General features: G+C 45.2%; 1 protein-coding gene across 1 annotated transcript; it reads left to right on the top strand.

Moving 5' to 3' along the window:
• The first annotated feature begins 18,349 nt into the window (after positions 1-18,349).
• Positions 18,350-21,336, top strand: LOC143806295 (uncharacterized). Its single transcript, XM_077286533.1, has 2 exons — positions 18,350-19,625; positions 20,172-21,336. Exons 1-2 carry the CDS (start codon positions 19,480-19,482, stop codon positions 21,154-21,156), a joined length of 1,131 nt encoding a protein of 376 aa, XP_077142648.1. The 5' UTR covers positions 18,350-19,479; the 3' UTR covers positions 21,157-21,336.
• The last annotated feature ends 4,411 nt before the right edge of the window (positions 21,337-25,747 follow it).

The following is a 25,747-nucleotide window of genomic DNA, read 5'->3' as shown; positions in this document are numbered from 1 at the left end:
ACTCCACCCCTAGAGTTTATTACACGTGAAGACGGAGTTATCAGTGTGATGTGTGATTGTTACCAGTGTGATAAATGATGGTTACTGGTGTTACCAGTATGATGTGTGATTGTTACCAGTGTGGTTACTAGTGATGAGCGAGCACTAAAATGATCGTTGCTCGGGTCAAGCAAATTGGAATACTCCGGTACTCGACCCGAGCAATGAGCCCAATGTAAGTCTATGGGAAACCCGAGTATTTTTACCGCGATCCCCCGGGGGTCCTTTTAAGGTCTAAAAACATCTGAAAATTATGGACACACTGCTCAAATGACACAGGAACCTCATGGGGATCGCCCCTGGGAGCATTTATGACTCCAAGGTCACAGCTGTAAATGTTATCAGAGTTTCACGCCATTTTTACAGGTGCACCAAAAAACATACAAAAACAAAATTGAATTTGCTGGGAAATATGTTAAAGGGCCACTGTCACCCCCCCCCCCCCCCCCCAGCCGTTATAAACTAAAAGAGCCACTTTGTGCAGCAGTAATGCTGCCGTCTAACAAGGTGGCTCTTTTAGTTTTTGATTCATTTATTACCTCAAAAAAGCGTTTTAAAAATTGGCCACACATACCAGATATTATACCTGGAGGCGGTCCGAAGCGTCCTGTATGAATCCCCCAACTGCCGTCACTCATCTCTTCAGGGCCGATGGTCCCCGCCCCCTGAGCGCTGTTATCGTCTGAAATCCGGCGCCTGCGCTGTGCGTGCCTGCCTGGGGCCTGCGCAGTGTTCATTGTCAGTGCGGCCACCCTGTTACTGAATCCCCGCCCCGCACTGTGTTATTCATTATGCACAGTGCGGGGCTGGGGTTCCTGGGCATGCGCACTGCGCTGTTTAGACGCTCCCCAGCTCCCCCGCCTTCCCAGGAACCCCAGCCCCGCACTGTGCATAATGAATAACAGTGCGGGGCGGGGGATTCAGCAACAGTGTGGCCGCACTGACAATGAACACTGCGCAGGCCCCAGGCACGCACAGCGCAGGCGCCGGATTTCAGAAGATAACAGCGCTCAGGGGGCGGGGACCATCGGCCCTGAAGAGATGAGTGACGGCAGTTGGGGGATTCATACAGGACGCTTCGGACCGCCTCCAGGTATAATATCTGGTATGTGTGGCCAATTTTTAAAACGCTTTTTTGAGGTAATAAATGAATCAAAAACTAAAAGAGCCACCTTGTTAGACTGCAGCATTACTGCTGCACAAGGTGGCTCTTTTAGTTTATAACGGCTGGGGGGGGGGTGACAGTGGCCCTTTAAGGTACATCCTATCCAGGGTAATGACTTGTATATAAGGCAAAATAATTAACCCCAGAACAAAATGTTCCTCCACCACTTGGGCTATGTTCACAGGCAGCGTTTTTGATGCGTTTTTCAACTTTAACATTGCTTTCAACCAATACAAATGCATTCACTGGGAAATGTCATTGTAACATTTAACACCCCTAGCTGGCCATGTGGTGTGTGACACATAAGCAGACCCAACTTGTTTCATTTATGAAGGAGGGACTCAGTCTCAAAGCCTACTTTTAGAGGGGCATCAGGCACATTAATATTCTTAAAGGGCCATTATTAAACAGTGGGTCTCCTATACTGTTATTGCCTATGCAGTGAGTGGCTGGGCTGCCAAGAATTACAACGCACCCCAATACCCAAATCACGAGAGGTACAGGAGGGCTTCCTGAAAAATGTAGCATTGAATGCAAGGCCTGACCTGCTATCAAGTCATATGCACCCCAATAAGCCTTTGAACCCAGGTACTGCATGGCCACAGGAAAAGCCACTTCACATTCTTCAGTTGGTCCTGCCATACACATTGAATGCAAGGGCCGCCTTGACCCAAATTTGCATGCACCCCAATCCCCCTTGGAAGAAACATGGAGGAGGGCCTCATAAACAAAACTGTCCCATTACCAAGGAGCGGGTCTCCTACACTTGTTAGGCCCATTTGTTAGGGCTGACCAACATTTCCATGAAGGGGGGTAAATTTTTAAAAAATATTTAATGGGGATAAGGCCGGCGTCACACTGGCGAGTTTTACGGACGTAAGAGCGCAGAAACTACGTCCGTAAAACTCGCATAACATACGGCACAATTATTCTCAATGGGGCTGCTCCTATTAGCCGTATATTACGGTTCAGTATTATACGGCTTTCTACGGCTGTACAAAATCGCAGCATGCTGCGTTTGTCAGCGTACTGCGCAAAAAAATCGCCAATGAAAGTCTATGGGGGCGAGAAAAATACGGATTCCACACGGATCTGCAGTGTGACTTGCGAGAAATACGCAGCGGTGTTAGTGAAAAGTCGGTAATTCAATTGCCGGCTTTTCATTTCTCCTGCACAAACCCGACAGGATATGAGACATGGTTTACATACAGTAAACCATCTCATATCCCCCTTTTTTTTGCATATTCCACACTACTAATGTTAGTAGTGTGTATGTGCAAAATTTCAGCGCTGTAGCTGCTGAAATAAAGGGTTAAATGGCGGAAAAAATTGGCGTGGGCTCCCGCGCAATTTTCTCCGCCAGAATGGTAAAGCCAGTGACTGAGGGCAGATATTAATAGCCAGGAGAGGGTCCATGGTTATTGGCCCCCCCGTGGCTAAAAACATCTGCCCCCAGCCACCCCAGAAAAGGCACATCTGGAAGATGCGCCTATTCTGGCACTTGGCCACTCTCTTCCCACTCCCTGTAGCGGTGGGATATGGGGTAATGAAGGGTTAATGCCACCTTGCTATTGTAAGGTGACATTAAGCCAGATTAATAATGGAGAGGCGTCAATTATGACACCTATCCATTATTAATCCAATTGTAGGAAAGGGTTAAAAAACACACACACATGATTGAAAAGTATTTTAATGAAATAAACACAGCGGTTGTTGTAATAATTTATTGTTCTCTCAAATCCATTTGCAGTCCCTCGCTTGGCAACATAATAAACGCACAAGATACATACCTTCTGATGTACTGTCAGGTCCAACGATGTAATCCATCTGAAGGGGTTAACTAATATTACAGGCAGGAGCCCTGCTATAATGCAGCTGTGCTCCGTGCCTGTAATCCCCGGCGAATGAATGAAATGTAGGTCATTGACCTACATTTCCTTCAGTCGCGGTGATGCGCCCCCTGCTGGATGTCCTCATATGACCTGGAGCGTGGGAAAAAGTTCCCAGGCTGCAGTTCATGAGAACATCCACCAGAGGGCGCCTCACCGCGAATGAATGAAATGTAGGTCAATGACCTACATTTCATTCATTCGCCGGGGATTACAGGCACGGAGCACAGCTGCATTTGCAGGGCTCCTGCCTGTAATATTAGTTAACCCCTTCAGATGGATTACATCGTTGGACCTGACAGTACATCAGAAGGTATGTATCTTGTGCGTTTATTATGTTGCCAAGCGAGGGACTGCAAATGGATTTGAGAGAACAATAAATTATTACAACAACCGCTGTGTTTATTTCATTAAAATACTTTTCAATCATGTGTGTGTGTTTTTTAACCCTTTCCTACAATTGGATTAATAATGGATAGGTGTCATAATTGACGCCTCTCCATTATTAATCTGGCTTAATGTCACCTTACAATAGCAAGGTGGCATTAACCCTTCATTACCCCATATCCCACCGCTACAGGGAGTGGGAAGAGAGTGGCCAAGTGCCAGAATAGGCGCATCTTCCAGATGTGCCTTTTCTGGGGTGGCTGGGGGCAGATGTTTTTAGCCACGGGGGGGCCAATAACCATGGACCCTCTCCTGGCTATTAATATCTGCCCTCAGTCACTGGCTTTACCATTCTGGCGGAGAAAATTGCGCGGGAGCCCACGCCAATTTTTTCCGCCATTTAACCCTTTATTTTAGCAGCTACAGCGCTGAAATTTTGCACATACACACTACTAACATTAGTAGTGTGGAATATGCAAAAAAAAGGGGGATATGAGATGGTTTACTGTATGTAAACCATGTCTCATATCCTGTCGGGTTTGTGCAGGAGAAATGAAAAGCCGGCAATTGAATTACCGGCTGTTCACAGATATCGCGCTGATTGAAATCTAAATACAGAATATATATATATGTGTCACAATGATATATATATATATATATATATATATATATATATATATATATATATACTGTATATATGTTTTCCCGAACATTTGAGCACATAAATCCATTAGATGTCGGTTTTGCAAGCCTGCGCGAAAATCTCGCAGTACGGATGCCATACGGATTACATACGGAGGATGCCATGCGCAAAATACGCTGAAACACCCTGACTACGGATCACTATTTTGGGAACATTTCTCCGTATTACGGCCGTAGTACGGACGTATAATACGTGGCGTATTGTCTTACGCCAAGTGTGACGCCGGCCTAACAGACACCCTTGCCAAAAAATTGACTGTCTGTAGCAGCACGGAACACGTGAACCCTGGTGATCTAGTGGTGGAAAATGAGAGGTGGAGGAAGGCCTTATTAAAAACTAGGCCCAATGTAAAGGAGTGTTTCTTATACACTTGTAATGCCTATACACTAAGTGCATGGGCTGACAAACATTTCCCCAAGGGGGTACATTTAAAAAAAAAAAATACTATGGGCATCATAGACACCCTTGCCAAAAATTGAACTGCCTGTAGCGGCACAGAATACGTTAAGCCTGGTGATCTAGTGGTGGAGAATGAGGAGACAAAGATAAATCATACTGAAATAAAAAAAAAGGATGTGAATCCACCGATGCAAGTAAATAACAAAAGGGAGGAGCGAACACAGGTTCATATATATGATGCCAGATTGTGTCCAACGAAATATGTTTCTCTGCAACTGCTCAGAGACAGGGGTATAAAAAAAAAAATATATAATAGTATTTCAATATTTTCATATTGTAGAGGTATACACTGGGTTATAAAAGGACAGTGCAGAGATAATAACCCCTTCAAGACGCAGCCCTTTTTCATTTTTGCGTTTTTCACTCCCCTCCTTCCCAGAGCCATAACGTTTTTATTTTTCTGTCAATATGGCCATGTGAGGGCTTATTTTTTGCGAGACAAGTTGTACTTTTGAACGACACCATTGGTTTTAGCATGTCTTGTACTAGAAAACGGGGAAAAAATTCCAAGTGTGGTGAAATTGCAAAAAAAAAGTGCAATCCCACACTTGTTTTTTGTTTGGCTTTTTTGCTAGGTTCACTAAATGCTAAAACTGACCTGCCATTGTGAAAAAAAATTCCAAACTTTGATTAAAAAAATTTGCGCCATTTTCTGATACCCGTAACGTCTCCAATTTTCGGGATCTGGGGTCGGGTGAGGGCTTATTTTTTGCATGCCGAGCTGACGTTTTTAATGATACCACATTTGTGCAGATACGTTCTTTTGATCGCCCGTTATTGCATTTTAATGCAATGTCGTGGTGACCAAAAAAAAAGTAATTCTGGCATTTCAAATTTTTTTATCGCTACGATGTTTAGCGATCAGGTTAATGCTTTTTTTTTATAGATAGATCGGGCGATTCTGAACCCGGCGATACCAAATATGTGTAGGTTTGATTTTTTTTTATTGTTTTATTTTGGATGGGGCGAAAGGGGGGTGATTTAACCCCTTCATGACCTTGGGTTTTTCCGTGTTCGTTTTTCGCTCCCCTCCTTCCCAGAGCCATAACTTTTTTATTTTTCCATCAATATGGCCATGTGAGGGCTTATTTTTTGCGAAACAAGTTGTACTTTTGAACGACATCATTGGTTTTAGCATGTCGTGTACTAGAAAACGGGAAAAAAATTCCAAGTGCGGTGAAATTGCAAAAAAAAGTGCAGTCCCACACTTGTTTTTTGTTTGCTAGGTTCACTAAATGCTAAAACTGACCTGCCATTATGATTCTCCAGGTCAGTACGAGTTCATAGACACCTAACATGTCTAGGTTATTTTTCATCTAAGTGGTGAAAACAAATTCCAAACTTTTGCTAAAAAAAAAAAAATTGTGCCATTTCCGATACCCGTAGCGTCTCCATTTTTCATGATCTGGGGTCGGTTGAGGGCTTATTTTTTGTGTGCCGAGCTGGCGTTTTTAATGATACCATTTTGGTGCAGATACGTTCTTTTGATCGCCCGCTATTGCATTTTAATGCAATGTCGCGGCGACCAAAAAAACGTAATTCTGGTGTTTCTAATTTTTTTCTCGCTACGCTGTTTAGCGATCAGGTTAATGTTTTTTTTTATTGATAGATCGGGCGATTCTGAACGCGCCGATACCAAATATATGTAGGTTTGATTTTTATTTTAATTGATTTATTTTGAATGGGGCGAAAGGGGGGTGATTTAAACTTTTATATTTTTTTTTATTTTTTTCACATTTTTTTTTTTTTTTTTAACTTTTTGCCATGCTTCAATAGCCTCCATAGGAGGCTAGAAGCTGGCACAACGCGATCGGCTCTGCTACATAGCAGCGATCTGATGATCGCTGCTATGCAGCAGAAATGCAGGGTGGCGCTCACAGCTACTGGGGATCAGTAACCATAGAGGTCTCAAGGTCCTCTATGGTTACTATACAGAAGCATCGCTGACTCCCGATCATGTGACGGGGGTCAGCAATGCGCTCATTTCCGGCCGCCCGGCCGGAAGCGCTGGTTAAATGCCGCTGTCTGTGTTTGACAGCGGCATTTAACTAGTTAATAGCGGCGGGCGAATCGCGATTTCACCCGCCGCTATTGCGGGCACATGTCAGCTGTTCAAAACAGCTGACATGTCCCGGCTTTGATGCGGGCTCACCGCCGGAGCCAGCATCAAAGCGGGGGTTCTGACCTCGGACGTACTATCCCGTCCGAGGTCAGAAAGGGGTTAATCTTTTATATTTTTTTTTTTTCTCATTTTTTTAAAACATTTTTTTTTTACTTTTGCCATGCTTCAATAGTCTCCATGGGAGGCAAGAAGCTGGCATAGCCTGATCGGCTCAGCTACATAGCAGCGATCATCAGATCGCCCCTATGTAGTAGAATTACAGGCTTGCTATGAGCGCCGACCATAGGGTGGCGCTCCCAGCAAGTCGGCATCAGTAACCATAGGAGATCAGAGGTCAAGGAGACCTCTGCTTACTATGCCGATGCATCGCTGACCCCTGATCATGTGATGGGGGTCGGCGATGCGCGCATTTCCGGCCGGAAGGGGTAGTTAAATGCCGCTGTCAGCGTTTGACAGCCGCATTTAACTAGTTAATAGCAGCGGGTAGATCGCTATTCCACCTGCCGCTATTGCGCGCACATGTCAGCTGTACAAAACAGCTGACATGTCGCGACTTTGATGTTGGGTCAGCGCCGGAGCTCACATCAAAGGGGGAGACATGACATGCGCCGTACTAGTACGGGGCATGTCGTGAAGGGGTTGAAACTGGAATAATATGGGAAAAATATACGTACATCTCATTTTGATGAAAGTTTATTTTGGTTTCTAATTTGTAATGGGCATCTGAAAAACACCCTTGCACAAAAATTGAGGGACTTTTGCATCACGGAATCCATTCACCCTGGTGCTCTACTGGTTGTGGATGATGAAGATGAGAATAAGGAGGAGGATAACAGCAAAGGCTACGTTCACATTTGTGTTGTGCGCCGCAGCGTCGGCGCCGCAGTGCACAACGCAAACAAAAACGCAGCAAAACGCATGCACAACGCTGCATTTTGCGCCGCATGCGTCCTTTTTTTAATTGATTTTGGACGCAGCAAAAATGCAACTTGCTGCGTCCTCTGCGCCCGGGCGCCGCAGCGACGCATGCGGCGCAAAACGCAAGTGCGACGCATGTCCATGCGCCCCCATGTTAAATATAGGGGCGCATGACGCATGCGGCGCCGCTGCGGCGCCCGCCGCTAATGTGAACTGTTGTGAATTTGCTTTTTGCTCCCTCTAGTGGTTACTAGTTTTTTGACTCTGGTTTTTCTGTCATTCCTTTTATCCGCACCTGGGTCGTTAGTTAGGGGTGTTGCTATATAAGCTCCCTGGACCTTCAGTTCAATGCCTGGCAACGTAGTTATCAGAGCTAGTCTGCTGTGCTCTTGTCTACTGATCCTGGTTCCAGTTATTTCAGCTAAGTCTGCCTTTTGCTTTTTGCTATTTGTTTTGGTTTTGTATTTTTGTCCAGCTTGTTCCTAATCTATATCCTGACCTTTGCTGGAAGCTCTAGGGGGCTGGTGTTCTCCCCCCGGACCGTTAGACGGTTCGGGGGTTCTTGAATTTCCAGTGTGGATTTTGATAGGGTTTTTGTTGACCATATAAGTTACCTTTCTTTATTCTGCTATCAGTAAGCGGGCCTCTCTGTGCTAAACCTGGTTCATTTCTGTGTTTGTCATTTCCTCTTACCTCACCGTCATTATTTGTGGGGGGCTTCTATCCAGCTTTGGGGTCCCCTTCTCTGGAGGCAAGAAAGGTCTTTGTTTTCCTCTACTAGGGGTAGCTAGATTCTCCGGCTGGCGCGTGTCATCTAGAATCAACGTAGGAATGATCCCCGGCTACTTCTAGTGTTGGCGTTAGGAGTAGATATATGGTCAACCCAGTTACCACTGCCCTATGAGCTGGATTTTTGTATTCTGCAGACTTCCACGTTCCTCTGAGACCCTCGCCATTGGGGTCATAACAGTTTGCCAGGCCAGTATTAAATGTTTAATGCATTGCAGAAGAGGGATTATAAGAAAGAAGATTCTGAGTTTTTTTTTTTTTTTTCTTCTTCCCCTTTACCTCAGAGTGGCTATGCTTGCTGCAGACATGAATGTCCAGACCTTGATTACAAGTGTGGACCAGCTGGCTACTCGTGTGCAGGGCATACAAGACTATGTTATCAGAAATCCTAGGTCAGAACCTAAAATATCGATTCCTGAACTGTTTTCCGGAGACAGGTTTAAGTTTAGGAATTTCGTGAATAATTGTAAATTGTTTTTGTCCCTGAGACCCTGTTCATCAGGAGATTCTGCTCAGCAAGTAAAAATTGTTATTTCGTTCTTACGGGGCGACCCTCAGGATTGGGCTTTTTCGCTGGCGCCAGGAGATCCGGCATTGGCTGATCTTGATGCGTTTTTTCTGGCGCTCGGTTTACTTTATGAGGAACCCAATCTTGAGATTCAGGCAGAAAAGGCCTTGCTGGCTATGTCTCAGGGGCAGGACGAGGCTGAAGTGTATTGCCAAAAATTTCGGAAATGGTCCGTGCTGACACATTGGAACGAGTGTGCACTGGCCGCTAATTTTAGAAATGGCCTTTCTGAAGCCATTAAGAATGTTATGGTGGGTTTTCCCATTCCCACAGGTCTGAATGATACTATGGCACTGGCTATTCAAATTGACCGGCGGTTGCGGGAGCGCAAAACCGCAAATTCCCTCATGGTGTTGTCTGAACAGACACCTAATTCGGTGCAATGTGATAGAAAAACCGCAAATTCCCTCATGGTGTTGTCTGAACAGACACCTGATTTAATGCAATGTGATAGAATCCTGACTAGAAATGAGCGGAAAATTCATAGACGCCGGAATGGCTTGTGCTACTACTGTGGTGATTCTACACATGTTATCTCAGCATGCTCTAAACGTATAGCTAAGGTTGTTAGTCCTGTCACCGTTGGTAATTTGCAACCTAAATTTATTCTGTCTGTAACTTTGATTTGCTCACTGTCATCTTATCCTGTCATGGCGTTTGTAGATTCAGGTGCTGCCCTGAGTCTCATGGATCTCTCATTTGCTAAGCGCTGTGGTTTTACTCTTGAACCATTAGAAAATCCTATTCCTCTTAGGGGTATTGATGCTACACCATTGGCTGCAAATAAACCGCAGTATTGGACACAGGTTACCATGTGCATGACTCCTGAACACCGCGAGGTGATACGTTTCCTGGTTTTACATAAAATGCATGATTTGGTTGTTTTAGGGCTGCCATGGTTACAGACCCATAATCCAGTCCTGGACTGGAAGGCTATGTCAGTCTCAAGTTGGGGCTGTCGTGGTATTCATGAGGATTCCCTGCCTGTGTCTATTGCTTCTTCTACGCCTTCGGAAGTTCCGGAGTATTTGTCTGATTATCAGGATGTCTTCAGTGAGTCTGAGTCCAGTGCACTGCCTCCTCATAGGGACTGTGACTGTGCTATAGATTTGATCCCAGGCAGTAAATTTCCTAAGGGAAGACTGTTTAATCTGTCGGTACCTGAACATACCGCTATGCGTTCATATATCAAGGAGTCTCTGGAGAAAGGACATATTCGTCCGTCTTCTTCCCCTCTTGGTGCGGGATTCTTTTTTGTGGCAAAAAAGGACGGATCTTTGAGATCTTGTATTGATTATCGGCTTTTAAATAAGATCACTGTCAAATTTCAGTATCCTTTACCGCTGTTGTCTGACTTGTTTGCCCGGATTAAGGGTGCCAAGTGGTTCACCAAGATAGACCTTCGTGGTGCGTACAACCTTGTGCGCATTAAGCAAGGTGATGAATGGAAAACCGCATTCAATACACCCGAAGGTCATTTTGAGTACTTGGTGATGCCTTTTGGGCTCTCCAATGCGCCTTCAGTTTTTCAGTCCTTTATGCATGACATTTTCCGGAAGTATCTGGATAAATTTTTGATTGTTTATCTGGATGATATTTTGGTTTTTTCTGATAATTGGGATTCGCATGTGGAGCAGGTCAGGTTGGTCTTTAAAATTTTGCGTGAAAATTCTTTGTTTGTCAAGGGCTCAAAGTGTCTCTTTGGTGTACAGAAGGTTCCCTTTTTGGGGTTCATTTTTTCCCCTTCTGCTGTGGAGATGGACCCAGTCAAGGTCCGAGCTATTCTTGATTGGACTCAGCCCTCGTCAGTTAAGAGTCTTCAGAAGTTCTTGGGCTTCGCTAACTTCTACCGTCGTTTTATCGCTAATTTTTCTAGCATTGTGAAACCTTTGACGGATATGACCAAGAAGGGCTCCGATGTAGCTAACTGGGCTCCTGCTGCCGTGGAGGCTTTCCAGGAGTTGAAACGCCGGTTTACTTCGGCGCCTGTTTTGTGCCAGCCTGACGTCTCACTTCCCTTTCAGGTTGAGGTGGATGCTTCGGAGATTGGGGCAGGGGCCGTTTTGTCGCAGAGAGGCCCTGGTTGCTCTGTTATGAAACCTTGTGCCTTTTTCTCTAGGAAGTTTTCGCCTGCCGAGCGAAATTATGATGTGGGCAATCGGGAGTTGTTGGCCATGAAATGGGCATTTGAGGAGTGGCGTCATTGGCTCGAGGGTGCTAAGCATCGTGTGGTGGTCTTGACTGATCACAAAAATCTGATGTATCTCGAGTCTGCTAAACGCCTTAATCCGAGACAGGCCCGCTGGTCATTGTTTTTCTCCCGCTTTGATTTTGTTGTCTCGTATTTACCAGGTTCAAAGAATGTGAAGGCCGATGCTCTTTCTAGGAGCTTTGTGCCTGATGCTCCTGGAGTCGCTGATCCTGTTGGTATTCTTAAAGATGGAGTTATCTTGTCAGCTATTTCTCCGGATCTGCGACGTGTGTTGCAGAGATTTCAGGCTGATAGGCCTGAGTCTTGTCCACCTGACAGACTGTTTGTCCCGGATAAGTGGACCAGCAGAGTCATTTCCGAGGTTCATTCCTCGGTGTTGGCAGGTCACCCGGGAATTTTTGGCACCAGAGATCTGGTGGCCAGGTCCTTTTGGTGGCCTTCCTTGTCAAGGGATGTGCGGTCATTTGTGCAGTCCTGTGGGACTTGTGCTCGAGCTAAGCCTTGCTGTTCTCGTGCCAGCGGTTTGCTCTTGCCCTTGCCTGTCCCGAAGAGACCTTGGACACATATCTCCATGGATTTCATTTCTGATCTTCCGCTATCTCAGGGCATGTCCGTTATCTGGGTGATATGTGATCGCTTCTCCAAGATGGTCCATTTGGTTCCTTTGCCTAAGCTGCCTTCCTCTTCCGATCTGGTTCCTGTGTTTTTCCAGAACGTGGTTCGTTTGCACGGCATCCCTGAGAATATTGTGTCAGACAGAGGATCCCAGTTCGTTTCCAGGTTCTGGCGATCCTTTTGTAGTAGGATGGGCATTGATTTGTCGTTTTCGTCTGCTTTCCATCCTCAGACTAATGGACAGACGGAGCGAACCAATCAGACTTTGGAGGCTTATTTGAGGTGTTTTGTCTCTGCTGATCAGGACGATTGGGTGACATTCTTGCCGTTGGCTGAGTTTGCCCTTAATAATCGGGCTAGTTCCGCCACCTTGGTTTCGCCTTTTTTCTGCAACTCTGGTTTCCATCCTCGCTTTTCTTCGGGTCATGTGGAGCCTTCTGACTGTCCTGGGGTGGATTCTGTGGTGGATAGGTTGCAGCAGATCTGGAATCATGTGGTGGACAACTTGAAGTTGTCACAGGAGAAGGCTCAGCGCTTTGCCAACCGCCGCCGCGGTGTGGGTCCCCGACTACGCGTTGGGGATTTGGTATGGCTTTCTTCCCGCTTTGTTCCTATGAAGGTCTCCTCTCCCAAATTTAAACCTCGTTTTATTGGGCCTTACAAGATATTGGAAATCCTTAATCCTGTATCTTTTCGTCTGGATCTTCCTGTGTCGTTTGCTATTCACAATGTATTTCATAGGTCCTTGTTGCGGCGGTACATTGTGCCTGTAGTTCCTTCTGCTGAGCCTCCTGCTCCGGTGTTTGTTGAGGGCGAGTTGGAGTACGTGGTGGAGAAGATCTTGGATTCTCGCCTCTCCAGGCGGAGGCTTCAGTACCTGGTCAAGTGGAAGGGCTATGGTCAGGAGGATAATTCCTGGGTGGTCGCCTCTGATGTTCATGCGGCCGATTTAGTTCGTGCCTTTCATGCCGCTCATCCTGTTCGCCCTGGTGGTCGTGGTGAGGGTTCGGTGACCCCTCACTAAGGGGGGGGTACTGTTGTGAATTTGCTTTTTGCTCCCTCTAGTGGTTACTAGTTTTTTGACTCTGGTTTTTCTGTCATTCCTTTTATCCGCACCTGGGTCGTTAGTTAGGGGTGTTGCTATATAAGCTCCCTGGACCTTCAGTTCAATGCCTGGCAACGTAGTTATCAGAGCTAGTCTGCTGTGCTCTTGTCTACTGATCCTGGTTCCAGTTATTTCAGCTAAGTCTGCCTTTTGCTTTTTGCTATTTGTTTTGGTTTTGTATTTTTGTCCAGCTTGTTCCTAATCTATATCCTGACCTTTGCTGGAAGCTCTAGGGGGCTGGTGTTCTCCCCCCGGACCGTTAGACGGTTCGGGGGTTCTTGAATTTCCAGTGTGGATTTTGATAGGGTTTTTGTTGACCATATAAGTTACCTTTCTTTATTCTGCTATCAGTAAGCGGGCCTCTCTGTGCTAAACCTGGTTCATTTCTGTGTTTGTCATTTCCTCTTACCTCACCGTCATTATTTGTGGGGGGCTTCTATCCAGCTTTGGGGTCCCCTTCTCTGGAGGCAAGAAAGGTCTTTGTTTTCCTCTACTAGGGGTAGCTAGATTCTCCGGCTGGCGCGTGTCATCTAGAATCAACGTAGGAATGATCCCCGGCTACTTCTAGTGTTGGCGTTAGGAGTAGATATATGGTCAACCCAGTTACCACTGCCCTATGAGCTGGATTTTTGTATTCTGCAGACTTCCACGTTCCTCTGAGACCCTCGCCATTGGGGTCATAACAGTGAACGTAGCCAAACAGACCAAATTTGGAAGCGGATACCCATGTGTGGTTGGGGAGAGGTGCATGAGAATACACCTCCACAAAAAAGACAATGTATTACAGGTTATGTTTTGCTGTTTTCACTTGGTGGTGTACAGAAATCTTGCCCAGTCCAGCCCTTGTTCATCTTACTCCCTCACCATCTTCCCAAACTTTGCACTTCTTGTGACAGCACCCCTTGCCTCTGTGCTGGCATGATGGGAGGGTCTGAGAAAACTGTCCCAGAACTTTGCCATTGTTCCCCTGCCTGAGCTGGATTGTACTTCTGTCTCTCTTGCTTGGACTCCTTGGTTGTACAACAAACTCTGACGTCTGCTGCCACCATTTTCACATGGGAATTTTCTAAGTAATCCCGCTACAAGGGCCCTGTGGTACTGCACCATTTTAGCACACCTCTCTGCCTCAGGCAGAAGAGATTGAAAGTTCTCCTTGTAGCGTGGGTCTAGAAGTGTCACCAACCAGTAATGAGTGTCACCAAAATTTTTTATAATGCAAGGGTCACATGAAACGCAGCGCAACATAAAGTCAGCCATGCGTGCCAGACTGCTAACAGGCAAGACTTCCGTGTCCTCACCAACAGGACGACTGACCATGCTGTCCTCCTCCTCCTCCCTGTCCTCAGGCCATCCCCGCTGAACAGACGGTATGACAGCTGCGCTTGTAGTATCGTCTATAGCCTATGAAAGTAGCTCTGTTCTTCCTCCTCCTCCTCATTGCCTACCAATCCACGTTGATAAGACATGAGGCTGGGCTGAGTGTAATCCCCCTGTATGGTTCCTTGCTCCATCTCATCGTGCTCTGCCTGCAATGCATCCTCTTTGATTGTGAGCAGAGAGGTTTTCAGAATGCTGAGATGGTGACACTAATTATGGCATCATCGCCGCTCACCATCTTGGTGCAGTCCTCAAAGTTTTGTAGGATGGTACATATGTCTGACATCCATGTCCACTCCTGAGGTCTTATGTGTGGGGTCTGACCTGAATATCGACGGCCTTGTTGATGTTGGTTGTCAACAACTGCCCTCTTCTGCTCACAAATCCCGCCGAGTACCGAGTAGTGGCGAGCACATTCGCTCATCACTAGTGGTTACTAGTGTAATATGTGGTTACCAGTGTGATAAATGATGGTTTCTGGTGTTACCAGTGTGATGTGTGGTTACTAGCATTACCAGTGTGATGTTTACCAGTGTCACCAGTGTGATAAATGATGGTTAATGGTGTTACAAGTGTGATTGTTACCAGTGTTACCAGTGTGATTACCAATGTTACCAGTGTGACGTGATGGATACCAGTGTAATGTGTGAAGGTTACCAGTGTGATGTGTTATTGTTACTAATGTATTGTGTGATAGTTAGCAGCGTTACCAGTGTGATAAATATTTTCTGGTGTTACCACCAGTGTGATGTATCATGCTAAACAGTGTGATATATGATGGTTAATGGTGCTACTAGTAAGATGTGTGATGGTACCAGTGTGATGTGTAAAGGTTGCTAGTGTCATAGTTACCAATGTGATGTGTAATGGTTACCAGTGTAATGTATGATGGCTACCAGTGTGATGTATGATAGATAGCAGTGTGATGGTTACCAGTGTGATGTGTGATTGTTACCAATGTATTGTGTGATAGCAGCGTTACCACTGTGATGGTTACCAGTGTAATGCGTGATGGTTACCAGTGTAATTTGTGATGGCGACCAGAGTAATGTGTGATGCTTTCCAGTAACGCTCTGCGTGTAGCTATGATACCTTTTAATGGCTGACAACAATAAAATAACTGATGTCACAGCAGCTTTCAGGCCTTCCTCAGTCTTTGTATAGCAAAGTTTCTGAAGAAACACAAATATATGCACAAACAACTAAAGGGTATGTGCACACGATGCAGATTTAGTGCAGAATTGGTGCAGAACTGCAGCAGATTTTTCTGCTGCAGAAACGCTGCAGAACTGCACTGTGATTTACAGTACAATGTAAATCAATGGGAAAAAAAAAAGCTGTGCACATGGTGCAGAAAAATCTGCGCAGAAACGCTGCAGATTTCAAAGAATTGCACGTCGCTTCTTTTGTGCAGTTCTGCAGCGTTTCTGCTGCAGATTTTTCTGCACCATGTGCACAGCTTTTTTTTTTCCCCATTGATTTATATTGTACTGCACAGAAACTGCATAGAAACTGCATAGAAACTGCATAGAAACTGCACAGAAACTGCATCAAATCTGCAGATGCAGATTTAGTGCAGAAAATTCTGCACCACATTTCCTACGTGTGCACATAGCCAAAGACAGAGAGGGGCATGGAATAATAAACGAGCCTCGGAATAAACACACTGTCCCGAACGTGTAGTATCAGTTATATTATAATATCATTTTATTTTTAGCCATTTAACACTTTTACCCCCAAGGGTGGTTTGCACGTTAATGACCGGGCCAATTTTTACAATTCTGACCACTGTCCCTTTATGAGGTTATAACTCTGGAACGCTTCAACGGATCCCAGTGATTCTGACATTCTTTTCTCGTGACATATTGTACTTCATGATAGTGGTAAAATTTCTTTTATATTACCTGCGTTTATTTGTGGGAAAAAAAAAGAAATTTGGCAAAAATTTTGAAAATATCGCAATTTTCCAACTTTGAATTTTTATGCAATTAAATCAGAGATATGTCACACAAAATACTTAATAAGTAACATTTCCCACATGTCTACTTTACATCAGCACAATTTTGGAACCAACATTTTTTTTTTTGTTAGGGAGTTATAAGGATTAAAAGTTGACCAGCAATTTCTCATTTTTACAACACCATTTTTTTTTTAGAGACCACATCTCATTTGAAGTCTTTTTGAGGGGTCTATATGATAGAAAATACCCATGTGTGACACCATTCTAAAAACTGCACCCCTCAAGGTACTCAAAACCACATTCCAGAAGTTTATTAACCCTTCAGGTGTTTCACAGGAATTTTTGGAATGTTTAAATAAAAATGAACATTTAACTTTTTTTTCACAAAAAATTTACTTCAGCTCCAATTTGTTTAATTTTACCAAGGGTAACAGGAGAACATGGACCCCAAAAGTTGTTGTACAATTTGTCCTGACTACGCCAATACCCCATTTGTGGGGGTAAACCACTGTTTGGGCGCATGGTAGAGCTCGGAATCGAAGGAGCGCCAGTTGACTTTTCAATGCAAAATTGACTGGTAGGGTTGAGCGAAACGGGTCGTTCATTTTCATAAGTCGCCGACTTTTGGCAAAGTCGGCGTCTCATGAAACCCGATCCGATCCCAGTGTGGGTCGGCCACGTGGAACGCGAACTTGGCGCCAAAGTCGCGTTTCGAATGACGCCTTCCCCGCCATTTTTTGAGCCAATTAATTGTGGGCAGCGTGATGACATAGGTTCCGGCTCCTGCGGCATCATAGTGCTATGTTACGTTTTCGGACGTAGTAATTTCCGGAGTCAAAAAATGAGAGAGAGAGAGAGAGAGAGAGAGAGAGAGAGAGAGAGAGAGAGAGAGAGAGATATATATATATATATATATATATATATATATATATATATATATATATATATATATATATATATATATATATTGGGTTTCGTGTTCCGGAACCCGACTTTACAGTAGAATCGGCCGATTCCATACGATCCGACATCCGAGAAGGTCGGGTTTCACAAAACCCACCTCGATCCTAAAAAAGCTAAGGTCGCTCAACCCTATTGACTGGAATTGAGATGGAATGCCATGTTGCGTTTGGAGAGCCTCTGATGTGCCTAAACATTGAAACCCCCCACAAGTGACACCATTTTGGAAAGTAGACCCCTAAGGAACTTATCTAGATGTGTGGTGAGCACTTTCACCCATTAAGTGATCCACAGAAGTTTATAATGCAGAGACGTAAAAATAAAAAATCATATTTTTTCACAAAAATGATTTTTGCCCCCAATTTTTTATTTTCCCAAGGGTAAGAGAAGAAATTTGACCCCAAACGTTGTTGTACAATTTGTCCTGAGTCCGCCAATACCCCATATGTGGGGGTAAACCACTGTTTGGGCGCATGGGAGAGCTCAGAAGGGAAGGAGCGCCGTTTGACTTTTCAATGCAAAATTGACAGGAATTGAGATGGGACGCCATGTTGCGTTTGCAGAGCCCCTAATGTACCTAAATAGTAGAAACCCCCACAAGTGACCCCATATTGGAAACTAGACCCCCCAAGGAACTTATCTAGATGTGTTGTGAGAACTTTGAACCCCCAAGTGTTTCACTACAGTTTATAACGCAGAGCCGTGAAAATAAAAAATCTTTTTTTTCCACAAAATATTTTTTAGCCCCCAGTTTTGTATTTTGCCAAGGGTAACAGGAGAAATTGGACCCCAAAAGTTGCCCAATGTGTCCTGAGTACGCTGATACCCCATATGTTGGGGTAAACCCCTGTTTGGGCGCACGGGAGAGCTCGGAAGGGAAGGAGCACTGTTTACTTTTTCAACGCAGAATTGGCTGGAATTGAGATCGAACGCCGTGTCGCGTTTGGAGAGCCCCTGATGTGCCTCAACAGTGGAAACCCCCCAATTATAACTGAAACCCTAATCCAAACACATCCCTAACCCTAATCCCAACGGTAACCCTGACACACCCCTAACCCCAATCCCAACCCTATTCCCAACCGTAAGGCCGGCCTCACACGAGCGAGTTTTACGGACGTATGAGCGCATAAACTACGTCCGTAAAATACGCATTAAACATGGCCCAATGATTCCCTATGTCCCAGCTCCTATCTGCCGTATTTTACGGATCCGTAATATACGGTCTTGTACGGCCGTAGAAAATCGCAGCATGCTGCGTTTGTCACCGTGTTGCGCAAAAAAATCGCCAATGAAAGTCTATGGGTGCGCGAAAAATACGGATTACACACGGACCAGCAGTGTGACTTGCGAGAAATACGCCAGATATCTCCAGACAACGCCAGGTGCAAGGAATTGAGCCAAGCCCTCAATCATGAATCCCAGACATGCTAATTAGCTGAAAAAGCCACACAGACATCCCGGAAGTCTGGTGCTCGCCTCCACAGAGTTGCATGCATCATGGCCAGTCTAATTAATGTGGACATGCTCCTCATCCTGGTCCAAGAAAGGCCAGAAATATGGGACCAGCGGGATCCAAACTACTCCAACCGGGCCAGGAAAGAGGCAGCTTGGAGGGCCATCTGTGGCCTCCTATTCCCTGATTATGCCCAACGGCCACGTGCGGACCAGACAAGACTAAGTAAGTACACTCATGTATTTGATTTGACTTTACAAGATGCTTTCCCTACATGATGACTTGAATAATCATTTTTAGATATCTGTGTCATTTATGGCCATTTTGTCAAATCCAAAAGCTGATTAACATGGCCAAGTGTTTATGGACATATGTAATCTTGATGTTGCGCGGATAAATTTTTCTTGGTACTCATACCTCGTCCCGAGGGGTGTTGCCCCTTGTCTTTATTTGTCCTAAATTGTCACATTAGGCTAATTCTTGCAGAAGGCATTTTTATTTCACATTCACAATCCGACCTAATGTATGTTTGCAAGAACAGGGTTCTCTCCCCTCCCAGTCTGTGACTGTAAAGTTTCCAACTGTGACCGATATATAGACCACTGCATGTAACCCCTTTCATGTAAATAATGGTGCAAGAAACCCCCCCCCCCCCCCCCAAAAAAAAAAAAAAAAAAAAAAAATTCCAACTGTAAGAAGCTATTTTCCTACTGATCTTGCTCAATATTTTGGAACATGTAATTGCAGTGGATGATGTAATGACACGATGGCGCAGCATCCGGGACCAATACCGGCGTGAAAGACAGCAGCGGGCAAGAAGTGGGTCATCAGCCCCACTCAAGAAGCGGAAATATATATACTATGACCGTCTTTCATTTTTGGATGTCAGTATGAATCTGAGGCAGTAAGTAATAACCTCTCCACACATTTTGAGTGATAATCAATCTTATCTTGTTATTTTTACGGTTCTTACATTGCCAATTACATCTAAGGATGTGTAAATATAGTGCAAAATATAATGTAAACAAGGCTAAAATCAAAAAGGATCCTGGATGAGAGAGGACCCTGGCCGCCAAACATCACTACCTGCTACAAGGGATGGATGAGAAGGTAGTAGGCGAGATTAGAAATGTTCATGCAGTGGTTTGTTAGTTGTTTTGTTACTGGATGTTCTGTGATTGTTTGAAGATGTGGGTCTTCATGTTTTTGTTTGAGCTTGAAATGTTAGGCCACATTATGATGTGTTGTGATAGTGTTGTTAACCTTTGGTGTTATCCCACAGAAAAATCTGGTATATTCATGTGTGAATTTGAGATAAGAGTGGAGTAGATAAGGAGATGTTGGTCTGATATGAGGTTGTGTGTATGTTTTTTGACACAATATAGCTCACAGATGTGTAATTAAACAATGGGCAAAAAATAATACCTTTTTTTTTTCATTCTATTAACAGAACACAGTCTAACCTCACAGAGAGGGAGACCGGGTCGGAATCGGAGGCTCTGATCGATCCTGTAAGTGTTGATGAAGAGGTGGCAGGCCCATCTTTCCAAGCTTCAGCATCCATCCTTGAGGACCCATCAGCATCATCATCACAGCAGGCAGCAGCAAGTGAGGAAGATGCAGCAGCACCACCACCCTCAGCACCACATGATGCTGAAAGGCCTGAGGAACATGCCCAGAGCAGCAGCCCTCCACACCCACTGGTGTCATCCCCACAGGCAGCTGGGCCTTTACGGAGAGCCCGCCGAAGGAGAGAGCTGCAAGCAACAAGAAATGATGTTGACGCTGGGGTCCTCAATTATTTGGCCAGGGCAGCAACGGATGATGGAGAGGAGGCCTTTGCCCGCAGCCTTGCCCGTTACCTTAGACCCCTTCCCCGTGAGGTGAGGCTACGTGTGAGAGGGTGTATGCAAATCCTGATTGATTTAAGCACAGCTCCAAATAACCCCTATGAGGTGTTTGAATATCTTGAGCGAAGGCAGCTTTCCCAAACCAACCTCTTGCGCCTTCAATTCCCTCAACAGGAGCAAGATCAATCAGGATTTGCAGCACCTCCTCCACGTATGCCTCCACCTCAACCCCTCCCACCACCAAATATACAAAGGCCATCAGTCTACCAAATGGCAGCCTACAACCCCCAATCCCAATATGGCCACTTTTCCAGACCCAGTGATGTAGGCTGGTCCCAACCTGGGTTTGGACAACATGGCCATTTTGGGCTTGGGTATGATGCAAGCCAATATGTCCGTCAGCAGGAGGCACAGAGACAATTGGCTTATGGACACCAACCAACTGGCCAATATGGACAAGGCCAGTATTCTGTGCCACAAGCCAGTGCATCCTCACAGGATGAAGTCACATTGGCCCAACAAAGGCCCCCTGACCAGGACCCAGAGCAGGCACCATCTCCCCCGCCAACTTACAGGGATTTGTAATGTATTGTTGTTTTGTGGCCTAATCTTTATATTTGTGAGCTGCCTACCATGGTTTTGTGTTATTTTGGGCAACATTTAACCTTTTCTGTTTTTTATGGTTTTAAACTTCACCCTAAAAAAGGAAAACTAACATATGAAAAAAATATGTTAACAGGGAAACCCAAAAAGGCTGGTTATTTAACTAAAATGTTTTTGAAAAAGCTAAATGATGTTTTGGTCAAAATCATTATTGCATCACACACATATTCTAGAAACATAAACATAGGGTCAATAAGGAACCACAACACACACAGTACTTTTTCTGTGGCCTAAAAAATTATATTTGACAATGACATCAAGAAAATAAGAAAATTACAACTGAGAAACAGCATAATCTTGCCAGGGAGTAGAACCCTGAGGAGATACAAAAAAATTTGACAAAACATCCCTAACTTTGATTCCAGAAAGGGGACGGCGCGGAGGAGGGCCATGTGGTGTTGGCCTAATTACACTACGCAACATGTGTTCATTATTAACATCTGCAAAGCAATCATGTATGCGGGTAAAGTTGTGCAAAATGACTGATGCTTTGATAACTTCAGTGACGGTAGCCTCACTGAGCTGTATGGCAGTCTGGAGGACACGCCATTTGGCCACCAGAATACCAAATGCACACTCAACCAGTCTCCGCGCCCTAGAAAGGCGCAAATTAAATATCCTCCGACGGTGGTCCAGGTTGCGCCGGGGATAAGGCCTCATGAGGTGTTTGGTCAGTTGGAACGCCTCATCACCAACCAAAAAAAAAGGCATTGGTTCTGCAGTGGAGCCTGGGAGTGGTTGTGGTGGTGGGAGATGTAACTGGTTGTCACGTAGCCGCCGACCCATTATAGACGAATTGAATACCCTAGAGTCTCCAGTTCGGCCATAGGCCCCAATGTCTACAATTATAAACCTGTAGTTACTGTCAACTACAGCTAACAGTACTACAGAGAAAAACTGCTTATAGTTGTAGAATTGGGAGCCAGAGTTCGGCGGCTTACGTACCCGGATATGTTTCCCATCCACCGCTCCAATGCAGTTTGGGAAGTCACAATTCACCTGGAACCCATGGGCTATTTTGAGCCAATCAGCCTGCTTTGGCTCAGGCATCACAAGGTCCTTGAGTCTATCCCATATTTGCCGACATGTTAAACGCACAATGCCAGAAATGGTTGATTGGCCAATCAAAAACTCCAGGTGGAGTCCCGCAAATGACAATCCAGTGGCCAGGAATCTGAAAGAGAAACACATACCAAAAAATTACATATGGTTCAAGAGTGCACACAAAACATTTCTCATAAAAAAATCCAAAAAAATGCTGGGACAAACCAAAATTCAAAAGGGAGCTTAAATAAAATATTTTAGGATCTTTGTCACATCTGCTTGTGACCTAATGTACACATATTCTGGGTCAAAAATAAAGGAAAAAAATACAACAAAAGGTATGTGAGGATGTAGAATACATACCGTAATGTAAGGAGAAGACGTTCCTCTGCGGAGATGGCTTTGCGCATCATTGTGTCCTGAAATGTTATTCCTGGGCGTAATATCTCCAACAATCTGTCAAATGTTTGGATTGTCATGCGGCAGTAGAGATAGAACTTTTCTGGATGTGCCCGCAGAGCTGTATATAGCCGATGAAAATGGCCTTTAGTGAGGCGTTGGGTCAACAGAGGATGCACCCACATTCTTCTGCTCCTCCTTCGCGGATCCACAATCACAGGGTATGGCTGGCCAAACCGACGCGACAAGACCCAGTTAAACAAAACCCGCTGTGTTGGGGTGAACTGCAGGTGGTCAGACATGGTCCAAATGTTAACACAACACTCCAACAGATGGCAAACCACAAAATGACCATATGGGAGGGAGCCACCTGTTGTAGGGGCCTTAAATAGGGTTGATGATGGTAATTTAAATCAAGTTCTGCCTCAAAAACCGTTAATTGTCCATTTTGTCAAGTTGCGTGAAAAAAACGCAATACGGTGGACATACGGATTACATACGCAACATTACCTGCGCAAAATACGCAACCACACCTTGCCTACGGAGTTCGTACGGATCACCGTATTTCGAAGCTTGAGGCGTATTACGGCCGTAAAAAACGGACCGTAATTTTATACGCTGAGTGTGAGGCCGGCCTAAATGTAATCCAAACCCTAACCCTAGCCCCAACCCTAACCCTAACTTTAGCCCCAACCCTTACTGTAGCCTTAACCCTAGACCCAACCCTAACCCTAGTCCCAACCCTAATGGGAAAATGGAAATAAATATTTTTTAATTTTTCCCTAACTAAGGGTGTGATGAAGGGGGGTTTGATTAACTTTTATAGCGGGTTTTTTAGCGAATTTTTATGATTGGCAGCCGTCACACACTGAAAGACGCTTTTTATTGCAAAAAATATTTTTTGCGTTACCACATTTTGAGAGCTATAATTTTTCCATATTTTGGTCCACAGAGTCATGTGAGGTCTTGTTTTTTGCGGGACGAGTTGATGTTTTTATTTGTAACATTTTAGGGCATGTGACATTTTTTGATTGCTTTTTATTCTGATTTTTGTGAGGCAGAATGACCAAAAACCAGCTAATAATGAATTTCTTTTGGGGGAGGCGTTTATACCGTTCCGCATTTGGTAAAATAGATAAAGCAGTTTCATTCTTCGGGTCAGTACGATTACAGCGATACCTCATTTATATCATTTTTTTATGTTTTGGCGCTTTTATAACACTTGTGTTTTTTTTATTTTTTTCACATTTTTTTAACTTTTTTTTTTTAACTTTTGCCATGCTTCAATAGCCTCCATGGGAGGCTAGAAGCAGGCACAACTCGATCGCCTCTGCTACATAACAGCGATCATCAGATCGCTGCTATGCAGCAGAAATGCAGGTGTGCTGTGAGCGCCGACCACAGGGTGGTGCTCACAGCTACCGGCGATCAGTAACCATAGAGGTCTCAAGGACCTCTATGGTTACAATACTGAAGCATCGCCGACCCCTGATCATGTGACGGGGTCGGCGATGATGTCATTTCCGGCCGCCCGGCCGGAAGCGGTAGTTAAATGCCGCTGTCTGCGTTTGACAGCGGCATTTAACTAGTTAATAGCGGCGGGTGAATCGCGATTTCACCCGCCGCTATTGCGGGCACATGTCAGCTGTTCAAAACCGCTGACATGTCCCGGCTTTGATGCGAGCTCACCGCGGAGCCCTGCATCAAAGCAGGGGACCTGACGTCGGACGTACTATCCCGTCCGACGTCAGGAAGGGGTTAAAGACCCTAAACAATTTTTTATCCCCAGAAAAAGTTTTGGGTAATTTTACAGGCAGTTCGGGGTCCGCTAAGCATACATCAGAGGGGCCCCCCTTCCGGGGACTGAAATGGAGCGGACACCTGTAAAGCACCTGCCACATCTCTCTGCACCTGTTGGTGAGAGTGGACCAAGGCTTGCTGTTCCACAGACAGCTTCTGCAAAAGCTGAGAAAGCTCATTAACCTGTGCCGTGAGAGCCTGTACCGGGTCCATGGCATACAAACACCATCCCCCACACCAGGGAGAAAACCAGGGAGAGGTCAGCTATAATGTCACGATACCCGGGTATTAATGCTGCAGGGGAAACTGCACCCAGCAGCAACGGAGCTGGACCGGAAATCGGGTAACTAACAGGAACACCAACAGGACCTTCCACATGAGACAGAGTGACCAGGTAAAGCAAAAGGACCTAAGATCATGTGACAGAGTGGGAGGCGGTCAGGGGGCGGAGCCAGACGCCGGGGAAACAGAGAAGGGACAAGCATAAAAGAATAGTGAAACAAGCAGAGGTCATAGCCAGGAGATTACAAGATACCAACAGGGAGAGTCAGGGAATAGTCAGAAGCCAAGCCAGGGGTCAGAAATCCAGGAAAACGAATAAAGCAGGTGACAGCAAGACACAAAGCAAGCCAGCACCCACTTCAGAGGTCAAGCATACAGACTGCAGAAAAAACTATAGCTGACAAGGATACAAGGTTAGGAGCGACTATAAATAGCCATCCCATCTTGAAATAGAGGCTAATAACATTAACCCTGAGAGCACAGGACATTAACCTTGTCCTAACCATGACACTAAGGATAGCAGAACCAGAGATCCCAGAACTGCACAATATCAAACACAGAAAGCTGTCATAGCACCTAGCCAGAACTCTAGCAGATTAGGCCTCTTTCACACTTCCGTTGGCAGTGTCCCGTCCTAATGCATTGGGAAGACGTACCGACGGATGTGTAGAAAAGAGGGAGAGAGAGACTTTTCCGCGGGTTGGAATATGCTGCCAGGCATGCTCAGACATAAAAACTGCATCGGTCACTGGATTCCTGAGTTTCACAGTGTGCGCAGGATCCAGTGTCCATGGGCTCCCATTCTGTGCAACGACGTATGCCGAAGGAGGCGTTGGGGAACGTTTTTCCATTGCAGACAAAAAACATTTCATTGAACGTTTTTTGCAAAAGACGGGCCATCAAATTCCACAGGATCCAGTGCACGACGGACAAAACGTGTGGCCATCCGTCGCGATACGTCGCTAATACAAGTCTATGAGAAAATGCA

The sequence above is a fragment of the Ranitomeya variabilis genome, chromosome 2 (assembly GCF_051348905.1).
Source record: "Ranitomeya variabilis isolate aRanVar5 chromosome 2, aRanVar5.hap1, whole genome shotgun sequence".
In the NCBI taxonomy this organism is placed as follows: Eukaryota; Metazoa; Chordata; class Amphibia; order Anura; family Dendrobatidae; genus Ranitomeya; species Ranitomeya variabilis.
Note: the sequence above shows the minus strand (reverse complement) of the source record. Positions and strands in the feature narration are given on the sequence as shown.